General features: G+C 51.7%; 3 protein-coding genes across 8 annotated transcripts; all 3 read left to right on the top strand.

Annotated features, from left to right (window-relative positions):
• Positions 1-10,155, top strand: LIN28A (lin-28 homolog A). Its single transcript, XM_052699104.1, has 4 exons — positions 1-31; positions 733-923; positions 8,843-9,027; positions 9,942-10,155. The coding sequence occupies exons 1-4, from the start codon at positions 1-3 to the stop codon at positions 10,153-10,155; spliced, it is 621 nt and encodes a 206-aa protein (XP_052555064.1).
• Positions 10,156-14,037: 3,882 nt separating this feature from the next.
• DHDDS (dehydrodolichyl diphosphate synthase subunit) lies at positions 14,038-23,842 on the top strand. Of its 6 annotated transcripts, none has more exons than XM_052699081.1 (9): positions 14,038-14,138; positions 15,334-15,413; positions 16,336-16,452; positions 17,069-17,211; positions 18,105-18,221; positions 18,397-18,498; positions 19,133-19,247; positions 19,982-20,089; positions 21,165-22,730. In XM_052699081.1, exons 2-9 carry the CDS (start codon positions 15,351-15,353, stop codon positions 21,399-21,401), a joined length of 1,002 nt encoding a protein of 333 aa, XP_052555041.1. In that variant the 5' UTR covers positions 14,038-14,138; positions 15,334-15,350; the 3' UTR covers positions 21,402-22,730. The 6 variants fall into 6 exon arrangements, 4 of the variants coding, with proteins under 4 accessions (XP_052555041.1, XP_052555042.1, XP_052555044.1 ...); XR_008210270.1 differs by lacking the exons at positions 14,038-14,138; positions 21,165-22,730 and adding exons at positions 22,840-22,944; positions 23,661-23,842 and having other exon boundaries at positions 14,152-15,413; XR_008210271.1 differs by lacking the exons at positions 14,038-14,138; positions 21,165-22,730 and adding exons at positions 22,840-22,944; positions 23,694-23,841 and having other exon boundaries at positions 14,152-15,413.
• A 419-nt stretch (positions 23,843-24,261) lies between these two features.
• HMGN2 (high mobility group nucleosomal binding domain 2) lies at positions 24,262-27,452 on the top strand. The gene is made up of 6 exons (XM_052699103.1): positions 24,262-24,386; positions 24,987-25,031; positions 25,354-25,383; positions 25,683-25,733; positions 26,082-26,177; positions 26,590-27,452. The coding sequence occupies exons 1-6, from the start codon at positions 24,372-24,374 to the stop codon at positions 26,623-26,625; spliced, it is 273 nt and encodes a 90-aa protein (XP_052555063.1). The 5' UTR covers positions 24,262-24,371; the 3' UTR covers positions 26,626-27,452.

Below are 27,452 nucleotides of genomic sequence, written 5' to 3'. Positions count from 1 at the left end.
ATGGGGTCTGTTTCCAACCAGCAGTTCGCAGGTTAAGTTATATTATTGTCGCAGCCCTCCTCGACTCCGCGATTATTAATAACGGCGGCAGAGTCCGACGGTGGTCTGGGAGCCCCCCAGCCCCGCTGTGCCCCGCTGTGCCCCGGGCCCGGCGTGGGGGGATTTTTTTCCCAGCCCAGCGCCGGGCTGAGCGCAGGAGCTCAGGGCTGCCGGGTTGGGGTCAGTGGGGAGCAGAGCTCCCGGTGCTGCGGGGAATCCTCATCGCAGCGCGGTGTGCTGGGCTCGGAGGGTCGGGTCGGTGTTTTAGGGGAATTTTTCCGCTTTTGTTCTTTTGGGATTTTTTTTTTTCCAATATCTTTTCATTTTTCTTTTTCTTTTTCTTTTTTTTTCTTAAATTCTCCGTCTTTGTTTTTTGTTTTGTTTGTTTGTTTTTAGCCATGTATTTTTCTTTTTATTTTTTTTAATTCTTTTTTTTTTTTTTTTAGTTTTTTCTTGCCTAAACACTTCAGGCTGGAGAACAGCCCCAGCGCTCCCACCCCGGTCGCACGGCGATCCCACACGCACACACGTGCGGGGCTCAGCGGATCGCCGCGTTTGGGTCACGGCGGTCATTATTTTGCCTTTCCTATCCAGCAGGACCCAACCTCGGGCTCTTTCCGTTCCTTCCCGGAGGGGGGGCGGGGTACGGGACCCCCCCAGCCCCACTCAGGTGCTCGCTGACTCTCTCCCCAGGTGCGAAGCCGGGCGAGGAGCCGGGCGAGGAGCCGGACGGAGATTCACCCAAAGCCGAGAATGAGTCCCAACCCCTGCATGGCTCCGGCATCTGTAAGTGGTTCAACGTCCGCATGGGCTTCGGCTTCCTCTCCATGACCGCCAAGGGCGGCGCGACGCTGGACTCGCCCGTCGATGTCTTCGTGCACCAGGTGCGCTGCGGCGGGTTTGGGGCTGGAGGTGCTGGGATGCAGCTCCAGATGCTGCCCTGCGGATCTCCGTACCGCCGGCAGGGCGGGGACCGTTGCTACTGCCATCCCAAATTGGTGTCCTGGGGGTGACGGGACCCCCCGTGTTTGGGAGAGGAGGGCAGAGAAGGGCAGTGCAGCCCTTGGATTGCTCTCCAGGGAGCGACGCCGTAAATTGATCCTTGGGATCGTTTAATTTTCTCACCGCGGTTCACTGGGGAGCTCTTTGGAGGGCTGGATGCAGAGAGGCAGGTGCCCGTTGGTGGAAAAAGGGGTACATAGGGCACAGCGGAGCAGGGATGCTGCTCACCCCATGGAGGGAAAGGGAAAAGAGCTGCGTTTCCCCCACTGCCAGGTACAGGGTGCTCGGTGCCCCACACAGGGATGCAGGATGGGGCTTTCCCAAAATCATCCTCTGTGGGTGGGGGTTCAGTCCACGTGAGTCCGGGGACACTCAACCCTGGCAACTGGGGAAACAAAACCACCCATAACATGATGATGACATGCACTCGGTCCCTCTGCTGCGTTGTGGGGGGCAAAGTCCTGCTGCAGTATGCAGTCAGTGGGCTAGGGCTGCACTTCATCCTGCATGGCACAAAGCACGCGGGGTCATGCATGTGCCCCTATGGATTCCATACCATAACTGTGGTTTTGTGTCCGGGTTTGACCTGCATGCGTCATGCTGGTGTCCTGAGCCCAGGGAGACTGCAGCTTTGGAGCTGTGGCTGCTCAAAGACACTTCAGTGGAGAATGGATCCAGCCCCGGTGGGGACCATGTGCAGGAGTTGGGGAAATGGGACTGGAGATGGAGCCCAAACTGGGGCCACGTGGGCAGTGCTGGGAGGGAGATATGGGTTTGGTGCTGGGTGCTTGGCAACGGGGCTGTGCACTGAACCTGGGCTCCCGCTCCTCCAGGAAGCAGGGAGAGAAGAAGCTGTTGGGGATGGGAAGCAGTATGGGAGTGCAGGGGATAAGGATGTCTTTGGAGCAAAGTCGGGTGGTTTTGTGCATTTGATTGGGCGCAGGATGGCGACGGAGTGATGCTGGTGATAGGTCCTGAGGAGCTCCCAGCTCTCCTTTGGCAAAAAGGGCAATAGGGGAAAACCGAACCCCTTCTTTGTAGGAGCCGCTGTGCAGAAGCGCTGTTGGATTTCAGGCTGAGGTCTCCAAATCTGCCAGAGAAAGCTGAGCTCCGGGTTCTTCCCAGGGGCAGCAAATGGGAGTTTGCATATCAGCGCTGTGTCAGTGGGGGGGAGCCTCCCTCCTGCCCCTCTGCCCAGGCTTTATTGCCTCCAGGCAGTCTGGTTTCCTGATTGCTCTTGCTCACATTCCTGCAGGAAAAGAGGATGAGTGGGGTGTCCTCCTGGCACTCCCCATTTGTTGGGGCCACAGAGACCAGAGCAGGGTTTGGTGCTTAGAAGGCAGCGAGCATTGGGCAGTTTAGGGTACAGGGTGGCACTGGGGAGCCCAGAGTGAGTGCGTGATTCTCACTGCCCGGATGTATGCAGCAGAGCCCGGATGCTCCTGGTGCACACAGCCGCCAGCAGTAAGGCCATTTGGGGTTGATGCAGTGTTTCCATCACCACTCCATTTGCTTTTGGTGTAAAGTCACTGCTTTCCCGCAGTGAAGCCAACTGGGACTGTCCCACTGCAGGGCATTGCCAGCATCACCTCGACTCTGCTGAGCACCCAGGGAGAGCAGGTCAGACCTAAAGGGCAAAAGCCAGTATCGGGTCAGGGTGCTGCACCTGGCACCCACCCAACCATTGGGGTACAACAACCAGAGCCCCCCCAGAGCCCTCCCCTCTTCATTTACATATGTGAATGATGACCCACAGGAAGTAATTGTGGGAAAAAGAAGGGAATTGGCCTCTTTAGATCTATTAAATCACTTTATTACAGGAACCAGGTCTGAATGGCCCCACTCTGCAGGGAGCGCGTCTCCATCTCTCTCCCCCTTTATCTGATCACAAAGAGATTAAAATCTCGGCAGGACAGGAGACTAACAGGGCTCCTCCAGGGCTGCCTTTCCCTCTCATTGTGAGCTCAAAATGAGGCATTTGGGTTAAAATGCCTCCCCTGAACACTGGAGATGGATTCATTTGGGGGCTGTGGTCCTGGGCTTGCAATGGTGCAGGGATGAGAGGGGAAGTCAGTGCCCCATTGCAGCATTCCCAGAGCTCAATGCCTGCAGTAGAGCAAGCACAGCCCCACAGCCCTGGCTGAGAGCAGAGGGGATGAGGCTGCTCCCAGCCTTTCTGCATCTCATCTCTGTGTCTCAGAGTATTTATCCAACCTAACAAGCTGAAATCCTAGATAAAAGTGAGAATGTTTGGTAGTTTTGCTCCTTTTCATGATTTTTGGCATGGAGAGCTGCTGGGTGCAGCTGGGACTCAGGGGTGCTGCAAGGGTTCATTTTTTGACATCTTGGTGACATGGTCCCAAGTGGCCATACCAGAGATGTGGCCAGGACGTGGCCATCCTGTCCTGCCCAGACAGGGGGCCGTGGTTCCCCAGGTGTCATTGGCCTCAAGGAGGCCGATGCTGAGGGCATGGGGCTCCATCCCCACCAAGGGGTGTGGGGAACAGCACAGAGGGGCCACCCCTCTGCTGTAGGTTCCATGAGGGCTCCCTGGGTTGGCGCCATGCCCCTGAGCACAGCCAGGACTGATGCTGCTGGTAAGCAAGCGCAATGGGAGGTTTTAAGAAAAGCACGTGTTGGAGGGCAGCCCCATCCCAGTTACTGCAAAGGCACACACAGGAGGCTTCTCCCTGGAGTGAGAGGTGCTGCCCTTGCAGGGCTGAGCTATGGGGCAGGATGCAGCCCCATGGGAAAGGGAAGAGGCAGCACATTGGAGCAGCAATGCCTATGAGGGCAGAGGGGCATAAAAATCTGTTTTCCAGTCTGGTGTGCGATGCTTCCGCGGGTGCAGGATGGAGCTGTGGGATGGGGCACATCCCCTCGGAAGGGCTCCATGGGGCAGAGATGCACTTTGGCCTCTGCTTTCGAGGGGAGGAGCGAGCAATCCCTTTGTTTTTGTTTCTATTATTATTTTATTTTTATTTTTAAATAAGTGCAGGGATAAAATTACATCACAAAATACACTGCCGTGTCCTGGCAATGGGAATTGTTGGGAATGCCGCGTCTGTCTGATGGCAAATCGTGAAAGAGAGCGGCTTTATCCCAGCCTGAAACCTCCCTCAAGATGCACACACACAAAAAAAAGCCTCCTGTCTCTGTCTAAAGATTAACTGATGGCTGCAGGCACCTCCCTTCCCCCATCCGCTGCTCTCGAGCCCCCAGGGTGACGGCTGGGAGAGAAAAAAACCCTTACATGGTCTGCGAGAGAAAATGGTCCAAATGAATGGGATTTCTCCCATTCTCTGAGCTCCATCCCTGGCCACCCCCAGCTCCACCATTTCTGAACACCCCCCCAAATTTGTTTACTCCTAAAAATAACCTGGATGGAGACTGAGGGAAGGTACTGCGCTCTCGGACATGCTCCAATATCGGAGTATGAAATTAATATGCAGCAGCTGATCCTAATTAGCCTCTGCGTGGCCACTGCCGCTGCCCCCTCCCTGCAGATGGGAAGCACGTAGGTTTGGCAACCTAGGGCTGGTAAAAGTGAGTGGAAATGTGGGTTTAGGGCAGGTGACTGTTAAAGAACCTTATCGAATGGGTTGTTTTAACCCAAATTAACCTAGTGTTTCATTTTACCTGCTTATGGTGGAAAATGAAAAGAATGCCTGATTATTTTGGCAAGAAAATGCATTTATTTTGGATTTACTTTGAGGAAATTGGGTAGGAATACAGAGTCTGGAAAGCCCCAGTGATGTTTTGGTGCTCACTGTGCTGGGTTCCCCCATCCCTGTAGCACCCTTTCTTTCCAGCGATTACCCAGTGTTGGCACCAGTGCTGGGCTGCAGGCAGTCACTCCCTGCTCTGCTCCAAAGCTGCAACACCAGGAAAAGATTTGCTGTGGAATTTGGGAAGAGGGAATTCCAGACAGGAATCACGGCTGTGCCAGCCCAGGCTGGGCAAGCGTTAGCCCAAAGTGGGTGAGCGCAAGCCCTCTGCTCCCCTGGCACAGGAGTGAGGAAGGATCTGCTCTCTGCCAAACCCAAACTGGGGAAACACAGGCTGCCCCAATTGCCCAGGCCAGCTCAGCTCAGAGCTGCTCCTAACGCAGCATCCCACCAGGCTTGTTTGCCCAGAGATTTCGGTTTAAAGCAAAGCAATTCCCGTACAGATAAGGGCGAGGTGCAGCGGCTGCTCCGCCCGAGGCCCCTCTGGACACAAAGATGATTTGATTGAGTGGCCGGGGCTGGCTGGAATAAACGTCCCCTTGTGTCACGCTGGGGAGGCCACGGGGACAATGGTGACCCTGGGGCCGGCTGAGCCCCTCCAGCGCCCAGCAGAGTGGGGGCAAAACCGAGGCTGCCACAGAGCCTCTGCTGCTGCCTGGGGAGCAGTGTTGGGTTTGGGATGCTCCAACCCCAAAGGGACACAACAGGGGGTTTGTGGGATGAGGAGGTGGGAGGTGCAGGTGGGGAAGGGGGAACGGGCAGAATTGGGGTGCGGGATGCACTGGGGCAGTGGGCAGCGTTCAGCTGCTCTTGTGCTGTGGCTTTGTCTGTGTTAAATAACGGTGGTGGGGCTTGGGATGGGTGGAGGGTCCGCAGGGGGGCTGCCTGGCAGTGCAGGGAGTGGGGACAGGCAGCGTTGGTGCTGCTACTTCTCCTCGTCCTACTGGTTAACTCTGAACCCTACTGACAACAAGCAGAACCCCATCAGTACCTATGCTTCAAAACACAGTTTTATTACAAATGCTTTGTGTTTGAGAACCGGGGGTCACTCCACACCCTCCCCACCAAAACCACCTCCCCAAGACCAACCCCAGACCAGTGCATGGGGAGTGGAGCTCAGGAGGGCAACCACAGCACAGCAGAGGGGCTGCCAGCCCCCATAGCCAGTGAAGAGGGTCAGTGGGGCCGTGTCCATGCCGGCCACCCTTCCTCCCCCCGTCGTGGCCTGGAACTCCTGGAATTTGGCCGGCGTGAGCGCGGCCAGCCCTTTGTTCTTGCTGGCCAGCCCCGGTGGCTCCCAGCCCAGGCCCTCCCCTACGCTCCCCCTCACCAGCATCCCCAGCTCGCTCTGGGCCCCCCTTCCTCTCTTTATTTTTTGGGGAGGGGGGGGGTGTGGAGGCCTGGGAAGGCTCCTGCTTTGTGTGTGGTGTGGGACAGGGGCTCTGGGCCCCTTCCTTTCAGATGCAGGAGGTATGCAGCTAATTCAATGGGCTGCAGTTTGATTACCTATCTGATAACAGAGGAATGCCAGCAATGTGTGTTTTGGGAAGGGGGCAGGGGGATGCGCAGGGACCACCAGCCACTCGCAGCTCACTTCAAAAGGCCGCAGCGGGGGGAGAGCTGGGGTGCCCTGGCCGCTGCCCCCCTCCTTCCCCGGGGAGAGGGCGTTTCCTTTGGCCTTTTGGCGGAGGGGGCCGGGGGCTGAGGAGGCTGTTGTCATCCTCACCCGCTGCTGGAAAATAAATAGCTTCCCCATCATGTTGCGGCAGCTTTGGCTCCAGTCCTCCTCTTCCTCGTCAGCCAAAATGCGGCAGCACTGGGGAGAGAGATGGGGGAAGAAGGAGATCATGATCATGGATGAAGAGTGGGACCCAGAGAATGTGCCAGGGTCCCCCCTGCCATGGTGCAGCTTTGACCCATTGCATGGAGCAGAGTGCTGGTGAGATTTGGTTGCTGGCAGTGTAAACACAGCTGGGCTGTAAACATCCCAGTGGAGATCTGTGCCGGAGATGGAGGTCTGCACAGGCAGCTGCCTCGTGTCCCCCAGCTTCCAGCAGTGCCTCTAGTGCCACCAAGCAGAGCTCAACTCCTCCATGCCCTGAACAAGTCTCCTGTTCAGGTGGTACTCAGCAACCTCTGGGTGATGATGCCCAGCACCCCAGAATCATTAAGGTTGGCAAAGACCACTAAGATCATCTAGCACAACCATCAGCTCATCACCACCATGCCTGCTAAACCATGTCACTCTCCTGGTGATGCTCAGCATCCTCACCATGATACACAGCCTGGGGAAAGCTAAGCTGAAACTGGGTACTGATGTTTATGGTTACACTCAGCTTACCAGGGAGCTGACTGGTGGCAGGCCCTGTGGAGCAGGTTTTGGCACTGTTTTTGGCAGCAGAGGCCCTCAGACAGAAAAGGTGGTTCTGTCTGGAGGGTCCCCCAGTCCTCATAGGTGAGCAGATGTGGGTAATGTGGCACTGCCCATGTGGTTTGTCCCACCCTGAGCCAGACTCCAGGATGTGGTGGTAGGGACTAGTATGGAGAAAGCCCCATGGGGGGTTTGGGAGAGGAAACAGGGAAAAATCAGCAGGAAAAGGGGCAGTTCCTCAAGCCCCGTTGCATTTCCACTTCTTCTGTGTGCCCACAGATGCATGCACATCCTGCAAGATTGCACTGAGAAAAATCACTCCGAAACATCAACAACTCAATTTCCTCCCTCTCTGCTTTCCTGTGCGGTGTCCCCATGTGGATCCCAGGCAGATCTGGGAGTGTAGCAGAAAAGGAAGAGGGAAGTGGTGCGGCTGTCCTTGCCGGGCAGCGTGCCCATGTTGCATCCCTGTGGGAAGCACGGGTGGCCACGTGAGGGAACTTGCAGCCCATGAATGGGAGATGCTCCATTCATAAAAGCAGGGTCCTACGGCTGCGCGTCAGTGCCGAGCTCTGCCAGGAATCCAGGCCCAGCAACACAGAGCTGCTCCTCCCTCTGACAGCAAATCCCTCTTAACTCTTTGCTCATCAGATTTCCACTAACAAAGCAGACCAAAACCTCTGCTCAAATGTATGCTTGGGATGTGGCGGAGCTGGTCCAGCAGCGATGCTCATGCTATGGGTGGCAGGAGATGTCGGGTGCATCTCCTCTCCCTGTGATGTTGTTCTGCTGAAATGGATGTGTCTCAAAAAAGCAGAGTGGATTTTTCCACCCCCTCCTGCCTGGGTTCTTCTAAACTCCCATATTTGCTTTCAGTGTTGCTCTGCGTTGATTCCAGTGGGACAGGGGATGCCCCCAGCAGCCACAGCCAAATGGCAGCTTCATTGCTGGGTCACTTAAAGGGTTGGAGCTTTAGGGTTACCCTGCTCCAGCACCCAGCTCAGCAGCTTTTTAAGGATGCTCTTTTAAGCATTTTAAGCAAAAGCAGCACAGAGTTGGGGTGAGCTAAGGCCAGAGGAGAGTTGCTTTTGGGAACAGCCGTGTTATGTCACAACAGGCAATAGCAACCTTTGGGCCCCAGAGAAAAGCTCCTTATTGTTCTGCTGAGTGCAGCGGGAGGGACCAGAGGACACTGCCCCGAGGGCCCCAATTCCTACTCCAGCGTTCTGCATCCTCTACAGCTGAGCTGTGGTTTGGGGTGAAATCTTGTGGTCGTGCATCCATGTCCCTCCCGTTCTGCTTTTCAACGGGGAGGAGAGGAGGGCTCCACGTGCATGTGCAAAGCCTCGAGATCCCTTTGTCTCTTCAAAATGAAGTTTTGAATTTCCCTTTGAGTTCTCAGCCTGCAGCTTCGGGAGCTTGCAGGGTGCAGTGCAGGGTTGGAAGGGGAGAAGGGGGCTGCAGGTTTGCAGTGTGAAGAGCCAGCATTTTGCAGCAAACCCTGCAGATATTAGGGTCAGAGCTCGTTTGCTGGGTTAGTGAGCCCATCTCATCTCTGCATTATCAAACAGATGAAAAGTGCACAGTCAGGCTCAGTCCTGATGCCCACTCCCTTGGGTATGGGGGAGGAACATCAGCACCCTGGCACCATGGGATGGGACTCGTGGTGTGCAAGCACCGACTGCCATCCTCTCCTCCTCAGAGCAAGCTGCACATGGAGGGCTTCCGCAGCCTGAAGGAAGGTGAAGCCGTTGAATTCACCTTCAAGAAATCCTCCAAAGGTTTGGAGTCCATCCGGGTGACCGGCCCAGGGGGCGTCTTCTGCATTGGCAGCGAAAGGAGACCCAAGGGCAAGAGCCTGCAGAAACGTAGATCGAAAGGAGACCGGTAAGGGGCAGATGGGGCCTGATCTAGGGCTGGCTCTGAGCCCTGCGGGTGCCAGGAATTGCCTGGGGCTGGGCTTTGGTGGGGGCTATGTGGTCAGGGACCCCTTGTGTTGCCCTGTCCTGCCCACTTTTGGCCAAGGGCTGCAGGGCACGGTGTGGGCAGCGACCCTTCCTCTAAGAAAGCCACTTCCTCCAGCACTTAATGAGTGGCAGATGCAGCTTGGTGGGGAAAGGGCAGAGAGGCAGAAGCAAGAGGGCAGAGGTCGGGGACACCCCGGGCTGACGCTCCCCTTGTGTGTGGGAGCCGCACTGGGCTGAGCTGGGCAGGGGTAATTTTCTCAGAGAGAAACCCTTGCTTGTGGCGAGGAAATGACCGGACGTCCTGGCAGCGGCTCCTACAGGGAGGCTCTTGGGCCCTGGAGCCAGTTCTCAGCCGCCCCTCAGCCCTGCTGCCCGGGATGCTGGATCTCAGTGTCCCCAGCAAGACTCTGCACCCCAGCAGGGCTGCAGCTGCACCCCCGAGCTTGAGGCTTCCAATCAGTTGGGAAGGAATTGGGGAAGGAAAGGAGCGATGCTCACAACTTTGGGTTTCCCAGTGAGTTAGAAAACTGGATTCTGTCTGTTCCTGTTGCACCAAGCACTGGCAGCTCCTACCATGGAGTAACCTGTGATGCAGCTTCCACAAACCCAGGGTCTATTACCACAGTGCTGCCAGAGGGCTGTGAGCCCCCCGTTTCACCCCCATGTGCTTGTTTCTTGATTGGGTTGTTTGGGTTTGCTGCCATCTCCTGGGTACCAGCAGCACCACTGGGAGAGACCTAAAACCACCGGGGAGCAAACCCAAGGGCCACCCCCGGCCCCAGTGAGTCCTCTCCTTTTGTTTCCCCTCCTCGAATCTCTCTCCTCTCCACACAGATGCTACAACTGCGGCGGGCTGGACCACCATGCCAAAGAATGCAAGCTGCCTCCGCAGCCCAAGAAATGCCACTTCTGCCAGAGCATCAGCCACATGGTCGCCAACTGCCCCGCCAAAGCTCAGCAGTCGCCCAGCTCTCAGGGAAAGCCTGCCTACTTCCGCGAGGAGGAGGACATGCACAGCTCAGCCCTGCCCCCCGAAACCCGGGAATGATGGCGGGCGGCAGGGAGGGCTAACACCAGGATGGAGAGGCTTTGGCAAGGCAAACGGGGAGGGATGAGGGCAGAACCTTATTCTCCTTAAAGCCCAGCTTTAATTGGGGTGACTCCAAAAATAGGAGGGGGAGCATCCAACGCACCTCTCTCAGATAAGATAAATTAATAAATAAATAGGTTCATCTTAATTCTCTGGGAAGCTAGGAGGAGGAGCAGGAAGGCTCAGCTCACGGAAGCTCTGGTGGCTCCTTGCTCCCTGCCCCACGGCCGGAGCAGGGAGAGACGAGAGTGGCAGGGCTGGGGGGGCTGCCCGCAGGCCGGCCTCGTGGCCCCCTCAGCTCCTCACCCCTGAAATTGGGCTGGAAGTGCTGATATTTTCCCCAGAGAGCAGCACACGGCTCAGTAGAGCTCAGTCTTCTGCGTGGATCAAAGCCACGTGGGACAAACACTGCTGCTCCTCCTACCCGTGCTGCATCAGCACCCTGGGCTGAGCCTCCTGTAGGTACAAGAAAATGGGGACCCGGGGTGGCAGTGGCTGCCCTCATCCCTCCCCAGCCTTGCCTTTATTTATTGGCCCCAGTGACAGCCCTTCTCCTGAGGCCAGACGCCCCAACCATGCCAAAGCCAATGCCAAGTGAAAGCTGCACTAGGATGTGCGTGAATGACGTATCTTTGGGTTTGTTTGTTGTCTTTGGTTTGGTTTTTTGTTTTTGCCTTTTTTTTTTTTTTTTTTTTTTTTTTGCCTTTTTTATATAAATATTCAGGTTTTGTATTTTTGTATATTTTAATCTTTAAGAAAAGAAGAAAAAAAAAAGAGAGAAAGAGAAAGGACCTAATTCCTGCAACTTATTCTCAGGTATTCGAGCAATCTCAGGGATAAAATACCTCTGCAGCCCATTGCTGGACGGAGAGGAGGGTTTTTTCTAACAGCACAAAGATGTGACAAAGTTTGTATTGGAAGTGTAGATCTACCTCACTGGATGTTCGCTAGGTGGATTGATATGTTGTTGAGCTTTTTGGTTGTGTTTTTTGGTATGTTTGGGTTTTGTTTCCTTTTTAACTGTATTAATAGAATCTCTTTCCCTTCTCTACTGGACTAAGGAGGAATTTGGGTCTGTGAGTCCATGCACAGGGATGGAGAAGCCAGGCAGTGCTGCAGGGCAGGGAACAGCTGCTAGAGCCCATGTTGGCTCCCCAACTCCAGATTTTCTCCCAGCCCGGTGGTTTTTGAGGACTGTCCTCCATTTCTCTCTCCTGTTTACATGCTCCCTCCCTGCTGCCCCGTGGGAACACTTCTGTCCACCTCGTGCTGGATTCCCCATCGCCTGTGGGCTGGGATGCCACACAGGCTCCCAGCAGGCCATGGGGATGGTGACCTAAAAGCCAGAATGGGGATCCCAGGGCATGCAGTGTGAGCTGGCAGCAGCCAAGGAGGGTGCTGAGAGACTGAGCACTGTCCCAAGCCCTCAGTTGTCCCCAGGCTGGGACCTGCTGGTACAAGGGGCCTGGTGCCAAGGTGGACCCAACTCATGGCAAAGGAGGGCAACCGCTCTATCTCTCTGCTCCCTTCCTGGCTTTCCCCAGACGTGGGCTCAGGATGGCTGGGGGATGCTCTGCATCCCTTCTTTTGGGCCATCAATACTCCACAGCCCGGGGCTGCCTGGAGCCTTCCAGTGAGGGAGTTTTACCATGCTGGTGTCTCAGGACATGTGCACGATTTCTGATGTTCTTTACTAGAATGTAGGTTTAGATTGGAGCAGGCTGGACCAGATGGAGAGCATCTACTCCAACCTCACCGGCAGCAATCACTGCACCCGATGACCCCTCTGGGGTTTGTTTCTGCCCCAAATCTACCCCCTGCCATGAGGCTTGTGGGGTTGCAGAGAAGCTCCTAGATGAACCTGCCCTGCTCCAGTAGTTCCTATGGTGAGGTGGTGGTCTCTTCTTGGGAGGGTGGGGGAAGGACCTCAAGTTCTCGACTAGTGATGAGATTTAGACTAACCCACTTCAGGAAAACTGCTTTTGTCTGAACGGGGTAAATGCAATAGAACACACCAGGCTGCGTGTCTAACCCTGGGCTTCAGTCCCAATGTGGGGACTGCTGGCCCACCTTGGTTGCCAGTCCCTGGTTCTTGTATCTGTTTGAAGAGTCGTGTAGGACCGTTCCCCCCCGCCCCATTTAATAGTTTGGTGATTTTCTGCTAGCTGCCTAGTATCTGTAAATATCTCTGTAAATCTTTCCTCTTTCTCTCAGTATTCTCTTTGATTATTGTTTACAAAAGTAAGAGGGAAAAAAAAAAAAAAAAAAAAAAAGGAAAAAAAAATAGCCAAAGCATCTAATAGATTTTGGACCAGGGAGACAGGATCTTCTTTGTGTACTCTGCCTTGCAACTCTGTGGGGATATGAGTTCTGTAGCCATCCCTGTCCCTAAAGCAAAGAGCCAATGGCTTAGAGAATCGCTCAGGTTTTCCCCGAGGCCAGTACGGCACCGGGATCCAAGAAAACAGGGATTTAGTCTGTAGAGGGAAGCCAAGCTGGAGAAGATGGAATTGACTTGAATCTTCTTGTGTTTGCTGCCAAGGTTCTTCCTGTGTCTTGACAATAATTAACTTGCTGCATCGCCCATGCCCACACTCGGCTCATGCTGGGCACTATGCATTGCGGGACAGCAAACCGCAGGCGGACGAGGCTGCACTCAGGGTCCTGCTGTAACCAGGCGTTTGAATGTATGAGGAGAAATGGCCCTTCCCAGGTGGTGTCTCCACTGGTGTGAATGCCTCAAGTCACACAATCGTCTACAAGGAGACAGAAGAATGTAACTCCATGTTTACTGCTAGCAACCAAAGCTTGTTTGTGACAAACTCAATTGTATGAAGTGGAGGATATGTAGGGGTGCATGTGGCTCTGCTCGGCTGCGCTTCCCAATGAGGTTTCCTGCTGGAATCCCCGCAGCCAGGGCTGAGTTCCTGTTGCTGCAGATTTACCCCCTCCTTTCCTCGTTTGTGATTTTTTTTTTTTTTTTTTTTTTTTTTGTACCAACTATGTAAAATGTGGGGTTGTGTTGTTTTTTTTTCTTTTCTGGAAAAAATAAATAAACAAAAACCATGGGCAATGCTGCTGGTGATGTTCTGTGTGCTGGCTCTTTTTTTTTACCTGTGGGCTATGGGTTGAGCAGCTCATCCCCAAAGCAGTGCTAACAGCAGACATAATGGTGGTCCACGGATCCCCACCCAGTTCTACACCACAGCTTCTTCCACCTGCTGCAGGCCTGCAGCTCCCATATGATCAGGGGGCTGGAGCACCTCCCCTGCGAAGACAGGCTGAGGGAGCTGGGCTTGTTAGCCTGGAGAAAAGAAGGCTGTGGGGTGACCTCACTGCAGCCTTCAGTACCTAAAGGGAGCCCGCAAACAGGAAGGGAATCAACTCTTTGAAAGGAGACAAAACAGCAGGACAAGGGAAAATGGTTTTGAGTTGAGGGAGGGAAGATTCAGGTTGGATGTCAGGGGGAAGTTCTTTGCTATGAGAGCGGTGAGGTGCTGGAACAGCTGCTCACCAGAGACCTCATCAGAGGCTGTGACGCCCCGTCCATCCCTGGAGGTGTTCAAGGCCAGGTGGGATGGGGCCCTGGGCAGCGTGGGCTGCTACGAAATGTGGAGGTTGGTGGCCCTGCATGTGGCAGGGAGTTGGAGCTTTGTGATCCTTGAGATCCCTTCCAAGCCTGGCCATTCTGCGATTCTGTGATTCTGTTACCAGCCGCCCGTTTCCAGAGCCTCAGCTCTACGCTCCCGAAGCTCCTCCGCCCCAAGGCCGTCAAGCACCCATCGCCCACCACCCCGCACCCCTCCTCCAACCACCACCAATGCTCCCCGTGCGCATGCGCGCCAGACACTCCCCGCCGTGTCTGCGCATGCGCGGGTGGGTGACGTAAGCGGAAGGGCGCGTCAGTGTCCTGAGGGGCTGAGGCGGCGCCGTCGGGGCAGGTAGCGGGCAGCGGGCCGGGAGGGGCCGGGGCAGCAATAGCGGCAGCAATAGCGGTACCCCGAGGGCTGGGGGGAGGCTGCTCTCTGCAGTAGGCCGGGTTTGTGCTGCCTCGTTCCTTTTCTCTCCCCTCGGGAAGCCGGCGGCAGGTTGAGGGGCGCCTCGTGGAGCCCGAGCCGTTCCCGCCGCTCGCTCCGTGGGCCGGAGCACCCCGCTGTCCTTGGCGGGCGGGCGGAGCCGTGTTGCTGCGGCCGGGCTCGGCCTCCTGGGGCCGTTATCCTCGGCTTGGAGGGCAGCGGCTGCTTTGCGGGAGCGTTTTTAAAGGTGACTGTGCGAAATCTCTGTGGAAGACGGATTGCTGTTAACGGCACTGGGAGAAGGGGTGCTTTTAGGACGAGTTATTCGAGAGTGGTATGGATGCAGCTCATGTTCCAGCGGGTCCTTCGTGCTTTGCGGCCGTATCTGTGGCCGGCCGGCCCTTTCTGAGGGCACCGCAGAGAATGCACGTGTGGAGAAGGCGTGCTGACTTTGCGGTTTGGCTCTGCTTTCCTTACGAGGCGGTCGCATCAGCCCTGCTGCCCCACAGCACTGCTTTGCACGCATCTGTCAGGGCTGAGCGCAATGGAGGTGAATGTGGAATGTCAGGAGACTGTTATGTCCTGTTTGCATAAAGCAGATATTTATGTTTGATGTGGTGAAAAGCGAGCTTTTTAAACTCTAAAGGCTGATTTTGTTCTACTTGTAAAAGAGAAGAAATCATACTGTAAAGTGATATCTGTAAAGCAGGCTGGGGGGTGGCTTATATGGTTGCTTTGCAGGGTTTCCAACAACTTCAGCACAAAAGCACTGAAGGTCATTTCACAATCATTGCTCCATGACCAGCTCATTGGTGGTCCAACGTAATGCAAGAGTTTGCTGTGTGTCTGTACAAGTTCAGCAGCTGTTTCTGAGGTAGAAGCAGTAAGAGTTTTAGTTTTATATCAGTTAGTAGAGCACTGAATCTTGACATACAGGTAGAAATTCCAGAGCTAATTTCTGATCCATTCACCTCCCCTATTGTCTGCTGATCCACATGATAAAAAGGGCTCTAGGATAGTCAAAGGTTATTTTTCCAAGGTGATCCCATATAGTGTTGCTTTGGACTCAGATAGAGTCTTCTGTACCTCTAACCCTTTATTTTCATCTTCCTGCTGTAAGAGAATTCTTGGTAAGACATGTCGTGGATCAGAGAAGGCGAGTTGACCATCATTGAGAGGTTTTGTGCCAACATAATTAAGGTAAGGACTGAACTTTGGTTTCCTATAGTAAACAGTAGCTAACAGAGTGCCACTTGGAACCCTGGCAAATATCTCTGACTGATCTGCTGGAGAGAGATAGTGTTGCTAGCAAGGGTAGGTTTTAATGCTGGTACTGCATTTACATCCCTAAGTAGTACTCAGGGATGGAAAATTACTTAAGCATGGTCTTGCAAATGAGCAATGCAGTAGGCTGTGCTTGCCAATAATGAGCTTACACATCCAGGCTTCCAGGTTCTAAGCCATTGCTGATGAAGGCAGGACGTGGGAGGAGGGAGAGTGTGAGGTAGTTGAATTATAGATCTAAAAAATGAAACTGAGTTTCTGCTGACTGGAATAAAAACCCAGTACTTCCTGGGAAATTCTGTCCTGGCTCAGCAGAGTCCTGGAAGTGGCACTGCTGTCCTTTTCTCAGAAGGATCTGTGCAGGCCTAATGAGGTCAGTGGAAAAGAGTTGCTTACCTTGAAGGGAGGAAGGTCTCATGACTTCACTTTTCTTCACAGGCGTGAGTTGTCTGTGAAAATGTCCCTGAACTCTGAAATAAAAATATTTGCAACATGCAACTCTGTGCAACTTCTCCTGTGGCTGCAGAAGGAAGGTGTGCAGTGACAGTGCTGTTCTCCCTCCGAAGTACTGCAGTTCTCTGTCATGAAACAGAAACGAGGCGGGCAAAGTTGCCTTTTCAGTGTGGGCCATTGTCAGTGCTGACATCTTTAGTGGGAGCCTAAGCTGGAGTTACCAGATTGGTGTTCAGCATCTTAATCTTAAAGCTCCAGGCTTTAAGCTGGGAGAAACTCACTGCACTCTCACAGATGCAGGGTGCTTCCGCAGTGGCGGGACTACGCTCTGTGATACAAGATGCCCGCTTGCCTGTCGGCTGTCCTTGTTTCTCCTTGTGTTTAGGCAGGTCCAATGCCCAAGCATGTTGCCTTCATCATGGATGGCAATCGCCGTTATGCCCAGAAGTGTCATGTGGAGAGGCAGCAAGGACATTCGCAGGGCTTTGATAAGCTGGCACAGGTGGGAAGAGTTTTTGTTGCCTCTGAGTTGTGTACTGAAGTTGTGATGTGTTTGGTAACTGTCCTTTACTGCTTTACTGATGCATTATATTCCTTCTCTTCCCTGACTGGAGCCAGACTTGTGCTTGCAGCTGATATTAGTCATCATGGGCCTGCCTTCAGCTCTCTCATTCTGTTACCTTGCTGAGTCGTCTTGATTGCTTAGATCTTCCTCTGCTTTACACTTGATTAGAATGTCTGCCTTGGAGATCTTGAAGCTTAATTCTGAGCAGCAAGTTGAATTGCTTTGAAAAGGCTTTGAAAATCGTGGTGTTACATAATCTGTCACGTTGTCCACAGGAATTGTTTCTGCTGTCTGGATTAGTCACATCTCTATCATGGACTCTCATCCTAGGTGGTGACACTTTCCATCTGTTTCTTTAAGATGAATCGAACTCTCTTAAACGGGAATCATTGTCAGATCCTGATGGTTGTGTTTGTTTATTATTATTATTATTATTTTTAGTACAGTGTTAGTATAGTGGGAAATGGCAGCTCTGGCAGTTGCAGATATGGGCCTTCTGGACCTATCTGATTACAAGGCTACTGATCTCACTTTTGTTTTTGTTTTCTTGCAGACACTGCGGTGGTGTTTAAATCTGGGGATTCGGGAGGTCACTGTTTATGCCTTTAGTATTGAGAACTTTAAACGATCCAAGGAGGAGGTGGATGGACTAATGGATCTGGCAAGGCAGAAATTTAGCCGCCTACTGGAAGAACAGTAAGAACCCTCTGGTGGCTGTTTCCTACAGGGTGGAACTGAAGCAGAATGACATATTTAAGGGAGAGCTCTCAACCTGAGACTTCCACATACGGGCACATCAAGTGTTGACCCACTTTAGAGCTGGAGAACTAGTTCACGTGGAGCATGTGGATGGAACTAGTGCAGGTCTGAGGGAGCAGGGAGGGACGTTACAGTGCAGTGTTGCACAGTACCTCGGTTGTAATTGTTTCCCCATGCCTGACAGATAAGTGCTGTGTGAAATAGTCGTTTATATGGTTGAAGTAAATGGTGAGGGTATGCAGCCGGGCACATGAGTGGGAGAAGACAGCACGTGTGCACTGCTCTGGTTGTCTCAAGTTCTGTTTGAGCACTGCAGTGCCCCACGATTCAAGGTAGCCAGTTGCCCAGTTTCTACCCAATTAAGCTCTTCATGAGCGATAGACCAGAAAGTATTTGTGCTATTCTGTGTTAATCAGTAATTCTGCTATTTTTCTGTTGTTTTTTTTTATTAGTTAGTTGCCTAGAGTTTTATTTTATTGCCTATGGTTTTATTTTAAGTTTTCTGTATGTGGATTTTCATAACTTCAGATAGGCATGGCTAATTTGTGATCATTATCTAGTCCTTTGGTTATGTCTGCACTTGAGAAACCTGTATGGGGAATGATCATCTTTCCTTTAGGGAAGGATTTGGGATGATCAAACCCAAGCAAATTCTTAACACTCAAAAAACATCTAGTTGTTATGCCTTTGTCTGATTCTGAAATTTGCTGAAGTTACGCCTGCTACGTGCCTGCTTTTTTTCATTTGGTGGATGTTATGCAAAGATGTGGCAGTCATGCAATCAGGGCTGATCTGTTGTCTGCAGTCCTCACTCTTGTTGTTGGGTGTAGGGAGAACCTGAAGAAGCATGGTGTGTGTATCCGTGTGCTCGGGGACCTGCCACTTCTACCCTTGGATATTCAGGAGCTGATCGCCCAGGCTGTGATGGCAACCAGGAACTACAACAAGTAAGTAACATGGAGTTCAAGGTACCTCATGCTGCCTTCTGCTTGTCAGGTACACCTGTCAGACATGGTGTAGCTTTTCTTGGTCCGAGAATCACGTAACAGTTTAGATAGACTCCTTGTTACCTGGTGGACCTTCTTTACTTCCAGGTTCTCCACATCTTTTTCCTCTTTTCAGGTGCTTTCTAAATGTCTGCTTTGCATACACATCAAGACATGAAATCAGCAATGCTGTCAGGGAGATGGCCTGGGGGGTAGAGCAAGGACTGCTTGAACCCAGGTAACTCTTTGTTTTTCTGTGTGAGGCTTCATAGATAAAGGCTGCCTGTCTTTCCTCCTACGCTTTAATACTAACCTCTCAGAAACCAAGTGGCTTTTAAGTAGATCCAATTGAACCAGTCCAACTGGAACAAATGACTTCAAGTTACTATGCAATGTTTGTTTTTTTTATTACTGCAGTTACCATGGTGATAGGTACACAACTAAGGCAGAAGAGAAGGCAGGTCTGTATCTTAAGTTACTTTAAATGTGAAGACAGATTTCATACTGCAGTTTTGGGCTGCTCCGTTGGCAGTTTCAGCCGTGAGGTCAAACAACAGATGAATGATGAGTACTGAACTGTTCCTCAATCCTGGAGGAGAAGGAGTAGTTAGCTGTGCTCTAGATGGAAGTCTTCACAGTCCTTCTACCGCTGTTTAATGTTTCCTGGAGCATCGGGGGATGCTCAGGGGGCTGAAAGAGTGTTTGAAATTGGCCCAGTCTGTCAGAAACATTTGATGACGGGCAGCGGTACATCCCATCCACCTGATTTTAATCTGTAGTTCTGTCTTAATAAAAATGCTTAGTAATTCTGATTTGTTGCTATCTTTGTTAGATCAGGAAAGCGGCCTTAACAAGATGCATCTGTCTTTCAGTGATGTGTCTGAATCGTTGCTTGATAAGTGTCTGTATACCAGCAACTCCCCTGACCCAGACCTCCTGATTCGAACCTCTGGAGAGGTCCGCTTGAGTGATTTCCTGCTCTGGCAGGTGAAAGTTTTTGTTTTCTCCATTAAGTGTTCCATCTTTGCATCAGAGAGTGTTATGTCTCTGGGTGTGATGATGATGATAGCTCTTCCATTTTCTCTGCCAGAGTTTAGATAACTTGTTGGATGGACTGAGTGCAGGGGCACCTCTAAAGAGTCTGTTTCTTGCAGTTCTACGAATGCAGTTACCTGAAATACTGAGAGGCAAAAATATGCTTAGAGCTGAAAGCTTGGGTTTTTCAGCTCTAGAATATCTACAGCATACTACAACTCATAGATTCATTAAGCAATTGAAATGCCATGAGTGGACAGCAAGGAATATCAGGAGATGTTATTCGATAAATGGCTTAAATTACATGTCCTGATCATGTTCATATTATTCCCCTAACTCAACCTTTGATAGTCCAGTGTTGCTATTTTAGTTTTGTTGTACATCTGTGGCACTTAAGCTATTAAAAATGCCTCTATAAAGGCCAGGGTCACATTGGAGAGAATTCTGCAGGTATTTTTACATGAATGAATAACTTGTGTTCTAACATTAATAGTTATTAGATAGACATAGTGCAATTTCAAACTATCCTGGCTGGTATTTATTTAATTTTAAGTAGGTTCTGTTAAAACAGCCTAGGTAAAATCTTTGTGGGGAAGCTGGCATAGCTTGAGCATCAGAGCTGCATCTTGATGACTTCTTTTTCCCTTGCTAGATGATGACATTGTTGGTGATCTTGCTTTCTGCAGACATCCCATTCATGCCTGGTGTTTCAGTCAGTGTTGTGGCCAGAATATTCCTTTTGGAACTTGTGTGAGGCTATCCTTCGGTTCCAGATGAACTATAATGCATTACAGGTAAGGGAGCTGGAGATCAGGTGAGAGTGTGCAAAGTGGAACAAAGGAATTGTTCATTTAGTGAGCTTAGTTAAGACCTTGTTGCAGTACCAGCAGCCAATGTGAGATGCATTGCATCTCCTGTGTCTTGTTACAATGTGTTAGCATGTGGACAGATTCCTCTGCTTTCAGGAACAACTGAATTATCTGAGGTCACTGCTGTTTCTACTGGTTGTTTTCACTGTACCAGTTGGAAACATCTTCTCTCATCTGGCAGGACAGAACAAGTAAACAGTCTTCATTGCTGTGGAGCAAAATCAGCCAGTTTAGCTCCAGACAGTTACTACTCCTTCCTCATCTGAAAGCCCAGTTTTTCCCCTTAATATCCCTTCATGCAACAGTAGAGGGCTTCTCAGTTTGTGTGTTAAAGTCTACAGGCTAGGATGTACATAAGAAGAAATCCAAAAATGATGTTCTACTGAAATACTTCAAGTACTTGAAAGGTAGGCAAGGAGAGCTACTGCCTTTACCTTTTGCTGCCCATCCTGCTCTGTCTTGAGCTCATAAATTATTAGAACACAGACATTTAGGAATGTTGAGACCACTCTTGCTCTTTTATAAAGCTAGGTAGATTTACAGTTGATCACGAGCTAAAAGAATTGCCCTATAAATCACTGTTCTCAATCCCCTAAAACCTTTCAGCTGCTGCATGAGTGGTAGCAAAGATTCTGTGATGACACGGGCAGGCTTGTGTGTACATCTGTGGTTTGAAGTACTCTTGTACTCTGTTCCTCTGGATATGGATATCTGAGGACTTTTCCACAAGTAGTCATGACCTCTATCTATTTCAACAAGCAGTTAGTGCCTTGAGCAGACATCTATCTGGAGTAGAAGGTCCTGAAGGATATCCCTGTGTTTTCTCCAACCAGTTGAGCACACTGCCTAGGAGCACACACAAAGCCACTCTTCATTTGCCCTGCAGCTCAATGGCCAAGCAGAGGCTGTTTCTTCCGAAGCCTGTGCTGCCCTGTATCTGTAATACAGGTGAGCTGAAAGGCCTGCTAAAGTGCTAACGTTCTACTGCTTTTCACTCTAGAAGGCCAGAGACTCCTACATGGAGGAAAGGAAGCAACAAGAGATGGAAAGGGATCAGGCTTATGTGACAAAGAAGCTGCAGCAGGAGGGTTTTGCATCCCATGGAGACTCTCGGCGCCGACGGACACTGTTGCAAAAATGCTCTGCCATGCGGGAGGAGAGAATCCAGGGCTTTCTACAGGCACTAGAGCACAAGAGAGCGGACTTCTTTGAAAGATTATGTACAGTGTCTGCGTGACACACATGCTGGGTGGCTCTTGGGAAGGCAGTATTTAATCGTGTTGGAATAGCTGCTGCCCAGAGGAATTCACTTGGGGCGGTTCTGCTGTGGGGATGCAGGGCTGCCATAGGATGTTGAGTCTCCACTGGCCCTGTTTAAGGGCAGGGACAGAGTACTGTGAACCTTTCTAGTTCTGTGAATGCTGCTGAGGGAGGTAATGCCGTCCTTCTATCTTGCCTCCCTGTCCCTGATGATGGAGGGAGAATACATGCACCTCACTGTATCTCCACTGCTTGATGTACTGATGACAAGGAATTAACTAAAACAAGCCTCCCGTTCTGTCGGGCTCCTCATGGATTAGCCCAGGCAAACCGTTTCAGTCATATGAAGTCAGCCTGGACTTGAATTTCTTGTGATTTTGTAGTAGTAAATCTAGTGAGATTTCCCCTCTGTTCCCATTCAACTTCCTTCCTCAACAGACAGAAAGGTGTGTAAGAGAGCCCTGTGCCAAGCACTGGCAGAGATACTCCCCACTGCCTGCTTGGGGATAGCATCTTGCCTTTTCCCCACTTCACTAAGCAGGGTTTGATATATTTGCTCCTGGTTTCCAAAGAGGTAAAGTGAGATGTTGTCAGCCTTGCCATAAAGGAAAAAGAAGAACTGGGTCAGGTCCTGCAATCCTTTCCCAGCAGAGTGTGTTTGGGGGGGTGGTGTGAATACCTAAATGTAGAAGGTGATGTTGAAACAGTGTGTTCAGGAAAAAGGGGGAATGATCCAAAGAGGTGAGGAGAAACAATTACTTAGGAATTAATGTCATGGCTTACAAAGGAAAAGTTAACTAAAACTAGGTGATAGGAAAATTATGCTAAAATCATCTGAGATCTCGAGAGCAAGGACTTCAGACACCCTTTTCCAGGGAATGAGGCTGGGAATACAGGAATGCAGTAGCCAAAATCTCTGACCTCAGCCAAAATGGTCTAAGTGCTGTACAGCTGACTTCAATGGGAGTGGCCAGAACAGCTGTGGGTGCTATTTCTCCAATCTCTTTTAGCAGGGAGGAGGATTAGCTAGTTTCTAAGATTGATTGTCACTAATTTTTTTTCTGGTTTCCGTCCCTACAGTGGAAAACAACAGGAAGTGTTTCTGATGCACATACAGGTGCAGCAGTATCAGCTATTGCTCTTTTCAAAGTGTTCTTTTTTTACCTCCAGGTGAAAATGAGAAAATGCAAACTTAAAGGACTTTTACATACTGCAAACTCAGCATTTTGAATGTGATTGTGAAGAGGATAACTACATTGTCAAGCAGTGAATAAAGTATATTCATATCAAATCATTTTAAAAACAAGCTTAACGTTTAAAACCACATAGTTTTATATTCTTAAGTGCAACGAAGTTGGCATCCAGATCTACCTTGTTGTTTAACCTATGGCAGACTGTTCATCTGGTTTCTTTAGGCTGGGAAAGATTTGAAGGCTTCATTCTTACTCCAATTGTGTGAGCAATGAGCTGCTGTCCCAGGACCGGGCTGAGTGAGGCTTTATGCACGTGCATCCTCTCGTGTAAGTAGCAAGGAGTCCTTTGGATGGAGGATGATTGGAGGTGTCAACTTAAACTTCTGCTGTATTTTATTTTGTTTCTCTGCACATTTTGGGAAGTTCTCTGGAGAAATAACTCATTCTCCATGAGATGAAGCGCTCTCCAGTCTGCTTTGCAAGGCAGACGCAGGGACATTGTTTCTATCCAAGGATGTATTTTTTGCCTTGAATTTTTTTGGCTATGTTGCAAGTGACCAAGGCTCCAGTGCTCGTTCCTGACAAAGGAGTGTAACTGTGGCTGCAGTGGTAACTGCAGGGTGTGAGATCCAGAAGGTTTGCAGGGGCAGTTTTAATCCATTTCGTAAAAGCCAGTGCTGTGATGGGGGTGAGGCAGGGCATGAGAGTTTTTGCAAGCAGTAGGAGGGCTTGTTGCCTCTGAGCTTTATTCCACCTGTGTCAGTTATGGGAGTGAATGCAAATTTTCCTGTAAGCTTTGCATCAGTATAAGGTCAGTGTGAGCTATAATGGCAAAAGCTGAGTTTTCAGGAGCGCATCTTTCCAATCAGCCTTGCACTGACTTTCGTGGAAAGAAAGCTGTAGGGGTGGGGTGGTGTGTGGCTGTGTGTCCGTGTGTCTGTCCATCCGTCCTTGAGAGAAAGGTGCTCTGCTGCACCACCTGTTCGAATCTCTCTAGAGCAAAATTTATTGAATTGTGGTGTTTTTTTTTTTTTCTTTCAAAGGTGCGCTGCCTCGTCGTCTCCATTCTGTTTCAGCTCTTTCTCGAAGAAGACGGGAGAGGGGGAGTGCGAAGTTCCCCCTTCCTTTTCCCGGAGCGCTCCGCAGGATGCCGGCAGCGTCGGGGCCCCGAACCCGCGGAGCCGCGACCCCGCGCCTGGTGCTGAAGGAACAGCTCCGCTGCGCGCCGCGGAGCGGGGCCGTCCGCAGAGCCCCGAGGGCGCGGGGCATCCCGGGGCGTACGCCTCGCGCGGCCCTGCGCCTCCGCCGCCCCCTCCCCACCGCGTTTCCCGCCCGTGGGGCAGCGCGCGCAGCGCGAGGCGGCGCGCGGGAAGGCGGCGGCAGAGCGCGGTGGGGGGCGGTGAGGCCCAGTTGCGCGCGCGCCACCTCCTCGGCGCTCCCCGCCGTCCCCTCCCCGCCTGGCCCCACCCCACGTGACCCGCGTGGGCCAATGGGCTGGCGGGGCGGCGGGGATCCGGCTGGAACCGGTTGGGCCGCGTCCGGCTCTATATAAAACTTTATAAACACCCGATTCAAATTAGTGGGGTCGGCAGCCAGCGCAGCGAGCCGGCCGCCAGCCCCGCCGCGCCGCCCCGCTCTCCCCCTCGGCCCTCCCCCGCTTCTCGCCGCCACCGAGCGAGCCCGGCCGCCCGCCCCCGCCCGCCCCCTCCGCTCGCTCTCTCCTCGCGCGACACACGCACGCGCCGCCCGGAGCTATGCCGAAGAGAAAGGTACGTGGCACCGCGGGGCCCGCGCCGAGGCCCGCTCCCCCCGCCGTCGTTTGGGGGGGGGTGGGCAGGACTACGCGCCTCACCCCTCCCTTCTCCCTTCCGCGCTCCCCCCACCCCCGCCTTCCTTCGGGGAGGTAACGGCCGCGCGGCCTCGGCGGCCGCGGGGGGGTGGGACGGGCGGCGGGACCGTTACCGGCCGCGCGCGCCGGGGCTAACGGCCGGGAGGGGCGGGGCGCGGCGCGGACCGGTCGGAGCCGGCTGCTTTTGGCGGGAGGGCGGGATGAGGGGGGAGGGGGCGGCTCGCCCCTGCCCTCGGACGCGCGGAAAGGGCGGGAAGCGGCCGCGCTCCCTCAGCCCGCGCGCCGCCGCCGCTTTGCCGCCAAAACCGCCGCCCGTGGGCGGGCGCGGGGCCTCCCCGAAGGGGCCCCCGTGAAGGCGGGGAGGGGGGCGCGGCCGCGCTTCCGCCGGGCCTCGCGCTGCCCCCTGCCCCGCGCGGGGCCGAGAGTCACCCCGGGGCAGCGCCCCCCTGCGGCGGGGCGGACCGGCGCGACCTTCCCAGCCCCGCGGACCGGCTGGTACGGCTCTTGTCTCGCCCCGCAGGCTGAAGGAGATACCAAGGGCGATAAGGCCAAAGTTAAGGATGAGGTAAGAAGTTGGGCGTCTTGAGAAAACTTGGATCGGGGAACGTTTGCGGGTGGGAGGTGGTGCTTAGTGATATTTTCACCGGGAAGCAGGGGCGGAAGAGGTTCCTTTTGCTGGATGCTGCCCTACAAAGCATTGCCTGTTGCTTTTAACCCAGGAAAAACTTCCTAACTTCTGCTGGTTGGTAGCAGAGATGTCAGCAGGGTGTTCCCGTGCTCCTCAAGAATTGGAAACTTTACATTGACTTTTGGGATTCCGTTGCTTTGAACTCAGACTCAATGGTTTACATTTCCTCACACTAAATGCAATCTTTTTGCTTTTTCAGCCACAGCGGAGGTCGGCAAGGTTATCTGCTGTGAGTATTCTGGGATGGCACAGCATTTCTTAGCTTTGTGCATTACGTACTGTGGCTGTGAGAGCTGTGGGCTTTCAGAGACGCTTTGCTGGGCTGGAAGAAAGAGACTGGTGTAACAAACTGCCCCATTGTGTGTGCTGGGGGAGTGGCAGATCACTGGCAAATCCAGGAAGTGCTTTGATTTCAAGTGTTTAGATTTCTTTTCCTAAAAGTAGAGCAGTTGGGGTGAATATTATAATGTATTTGTGTTCCTCATAAAGTAACATTCATAGATTGGGTTTTCTTACGCTTTCTTACAGAAACCTGCCCCTCCGAAGCCAGAGCCTAAACCTAAAAAGTCAGCTCCAAAGGTGAGTTGCTCTGTGCTGCTCCTGAGATGTAAGTGGGAAACAAGCTTTAGACTTGTCCGCTGATTGGTCTTGGTACCCTAGAACTTGGAATCAGAGTGGTGGCATCAGGACATGTTGTCACTTCTACAAAGTTTTTGCTATAGCTTTAAACTTGCATTAAAAGAACCCAAGACCCGATACAGTTCAGGATGGCACTTGGCAGTTGTCAGTCTTAAACTTGTGAACGTTGGGTGTTGTGCTCATTTTCAGGCTGACATCCCATGTTGGTTTTACCATGCTAGGTTTTGGATTCCTGTGGCTTAATGACTATTGATAATTGTAATGCTGTGTGTCGTTTGCGTTCGACAGAAGAGTGAGAAAGTGCCCAAGGGAAAGAAGGGGAAAGCTGATGCTGGCAAGGAGGGAAACAACCCTGCAGAAAATGGAGATGCCAAAACAGACCAGGTACAACAGCAGCTCTAGCAGAGTGTGGTACATCAGCAAGTTACTGTTCCCTGTATCAAACATAGGCAAGCCCAGGCTTGTGATGATGAAGATGAATTATCACTCAATTATTTAGATCTGTTGATTATGACTTGACAGCACAGCTATGGATGCGGGGAGCTGTGTTGCTCAGTTGGTAACAAGTTACTGGTTGAAGTACTTGAGTGAAAAGTTACTTCTGTCTTTTCTGAGGTGGTGTAAACTTAGCAGGTCCTAAAGCAGCTTCAGGTTACTTTTTGCAACCTTGAATTTGGTTTGGTTAAAAGTTACAGTGACAAAATTTCAGCTATTCACAGAATTGTTACTCAGGAAAATAAATTACTATTTTTTGGTGCGTGTGGTGTGTATTGACTGGTTCCCCTTTTTCTTTCAGGCACAGAAAGCCGAAGGTGCTGGTGATGCCAAGTAAAATGTGTGAATTTTTGATAACTGTGTACTTCTGGTGACTGTACAGTTTGAAATACTATTTTTTATCAAGTTTTATAACAATGCAGAATTTTGTTTTACTTTTTTTTAAGCTATGTTGTTAGCACACAGACCGCTTTGTTGTTGTGTTTTTTGGGGGGGGCAGTGGGACAAATGTCACTTAATCTGTTTCTTGGAACCTAAATTTTCAAGTTTACCCCTTCCCAGTTTTTAGGACTCTTCCTGAATGGAGCAGGAAGGGATTCCTTTGTGCTGCACACCTCTTCCGTTTCTGGACCGCATCAGAGTGAACGGAAGCTCCCGAGATGCCTGTTGCCAACCTCAGAGCTGCAGTTTGCGGTGCCCTCTGCGTTCCCTTTCATGCCTAGAGCCTCACGGCAGGAACGGCATGTTGGGACTCACTGCTCTAAATGCATTGTCAGGTGATCTGGACTTCTGGAGTTCAATTCGGGATATAATAGCTCTAAAAGGAGCTGCTTTCCTCTTTCATATTGTGGATCTACAGATTAAGGAATCTGCAGTTTTTAATTTTTCCTCGCAAAGTCAGGGTAGATTTGTGAAGAGTTGTTAAACAACACGCTAAATGTGAAAGTGTCCGCCCTCACTCTAAACATTTCCCTCTGCAAGTATACAGAATGAAGATTTGTCGGTTTTATAGCAGCCTCTATGTTTGGGTAGTCCTTGAAGGGAGGGGAGTTTGACAGTTGTTGTAAAATGTTGCAGATTGTAGCCCATGTCCTGCCTAAATTACCATGATTGTTTATGAAAAGTACCTTTAATAAAGCTGGATACGGTTTGGCTTGGACTGTT

Source organism: Tympanuchus pallidicinctus, unplaced genomic scaffold (genome assembly GCF_026119805.1).
Source record: "Tympanuchus pallidicinctus isolate F22 unplaced genomic scaffold, pur_lepc_1.0 scaffold35, whole genome shotgun sequence".
In the NCBI taxonomy this organism is placed as follows: domain Eukaryota; kingdom Metazoa; phylum Chordata; class Aves; order Galliformes; family Phasianidae; genus Tympanuchus; species Tympanuchus pallidicinctus.
This window is presented reverse-complemented; position numbering and strand designations above follow the sequence as displayed.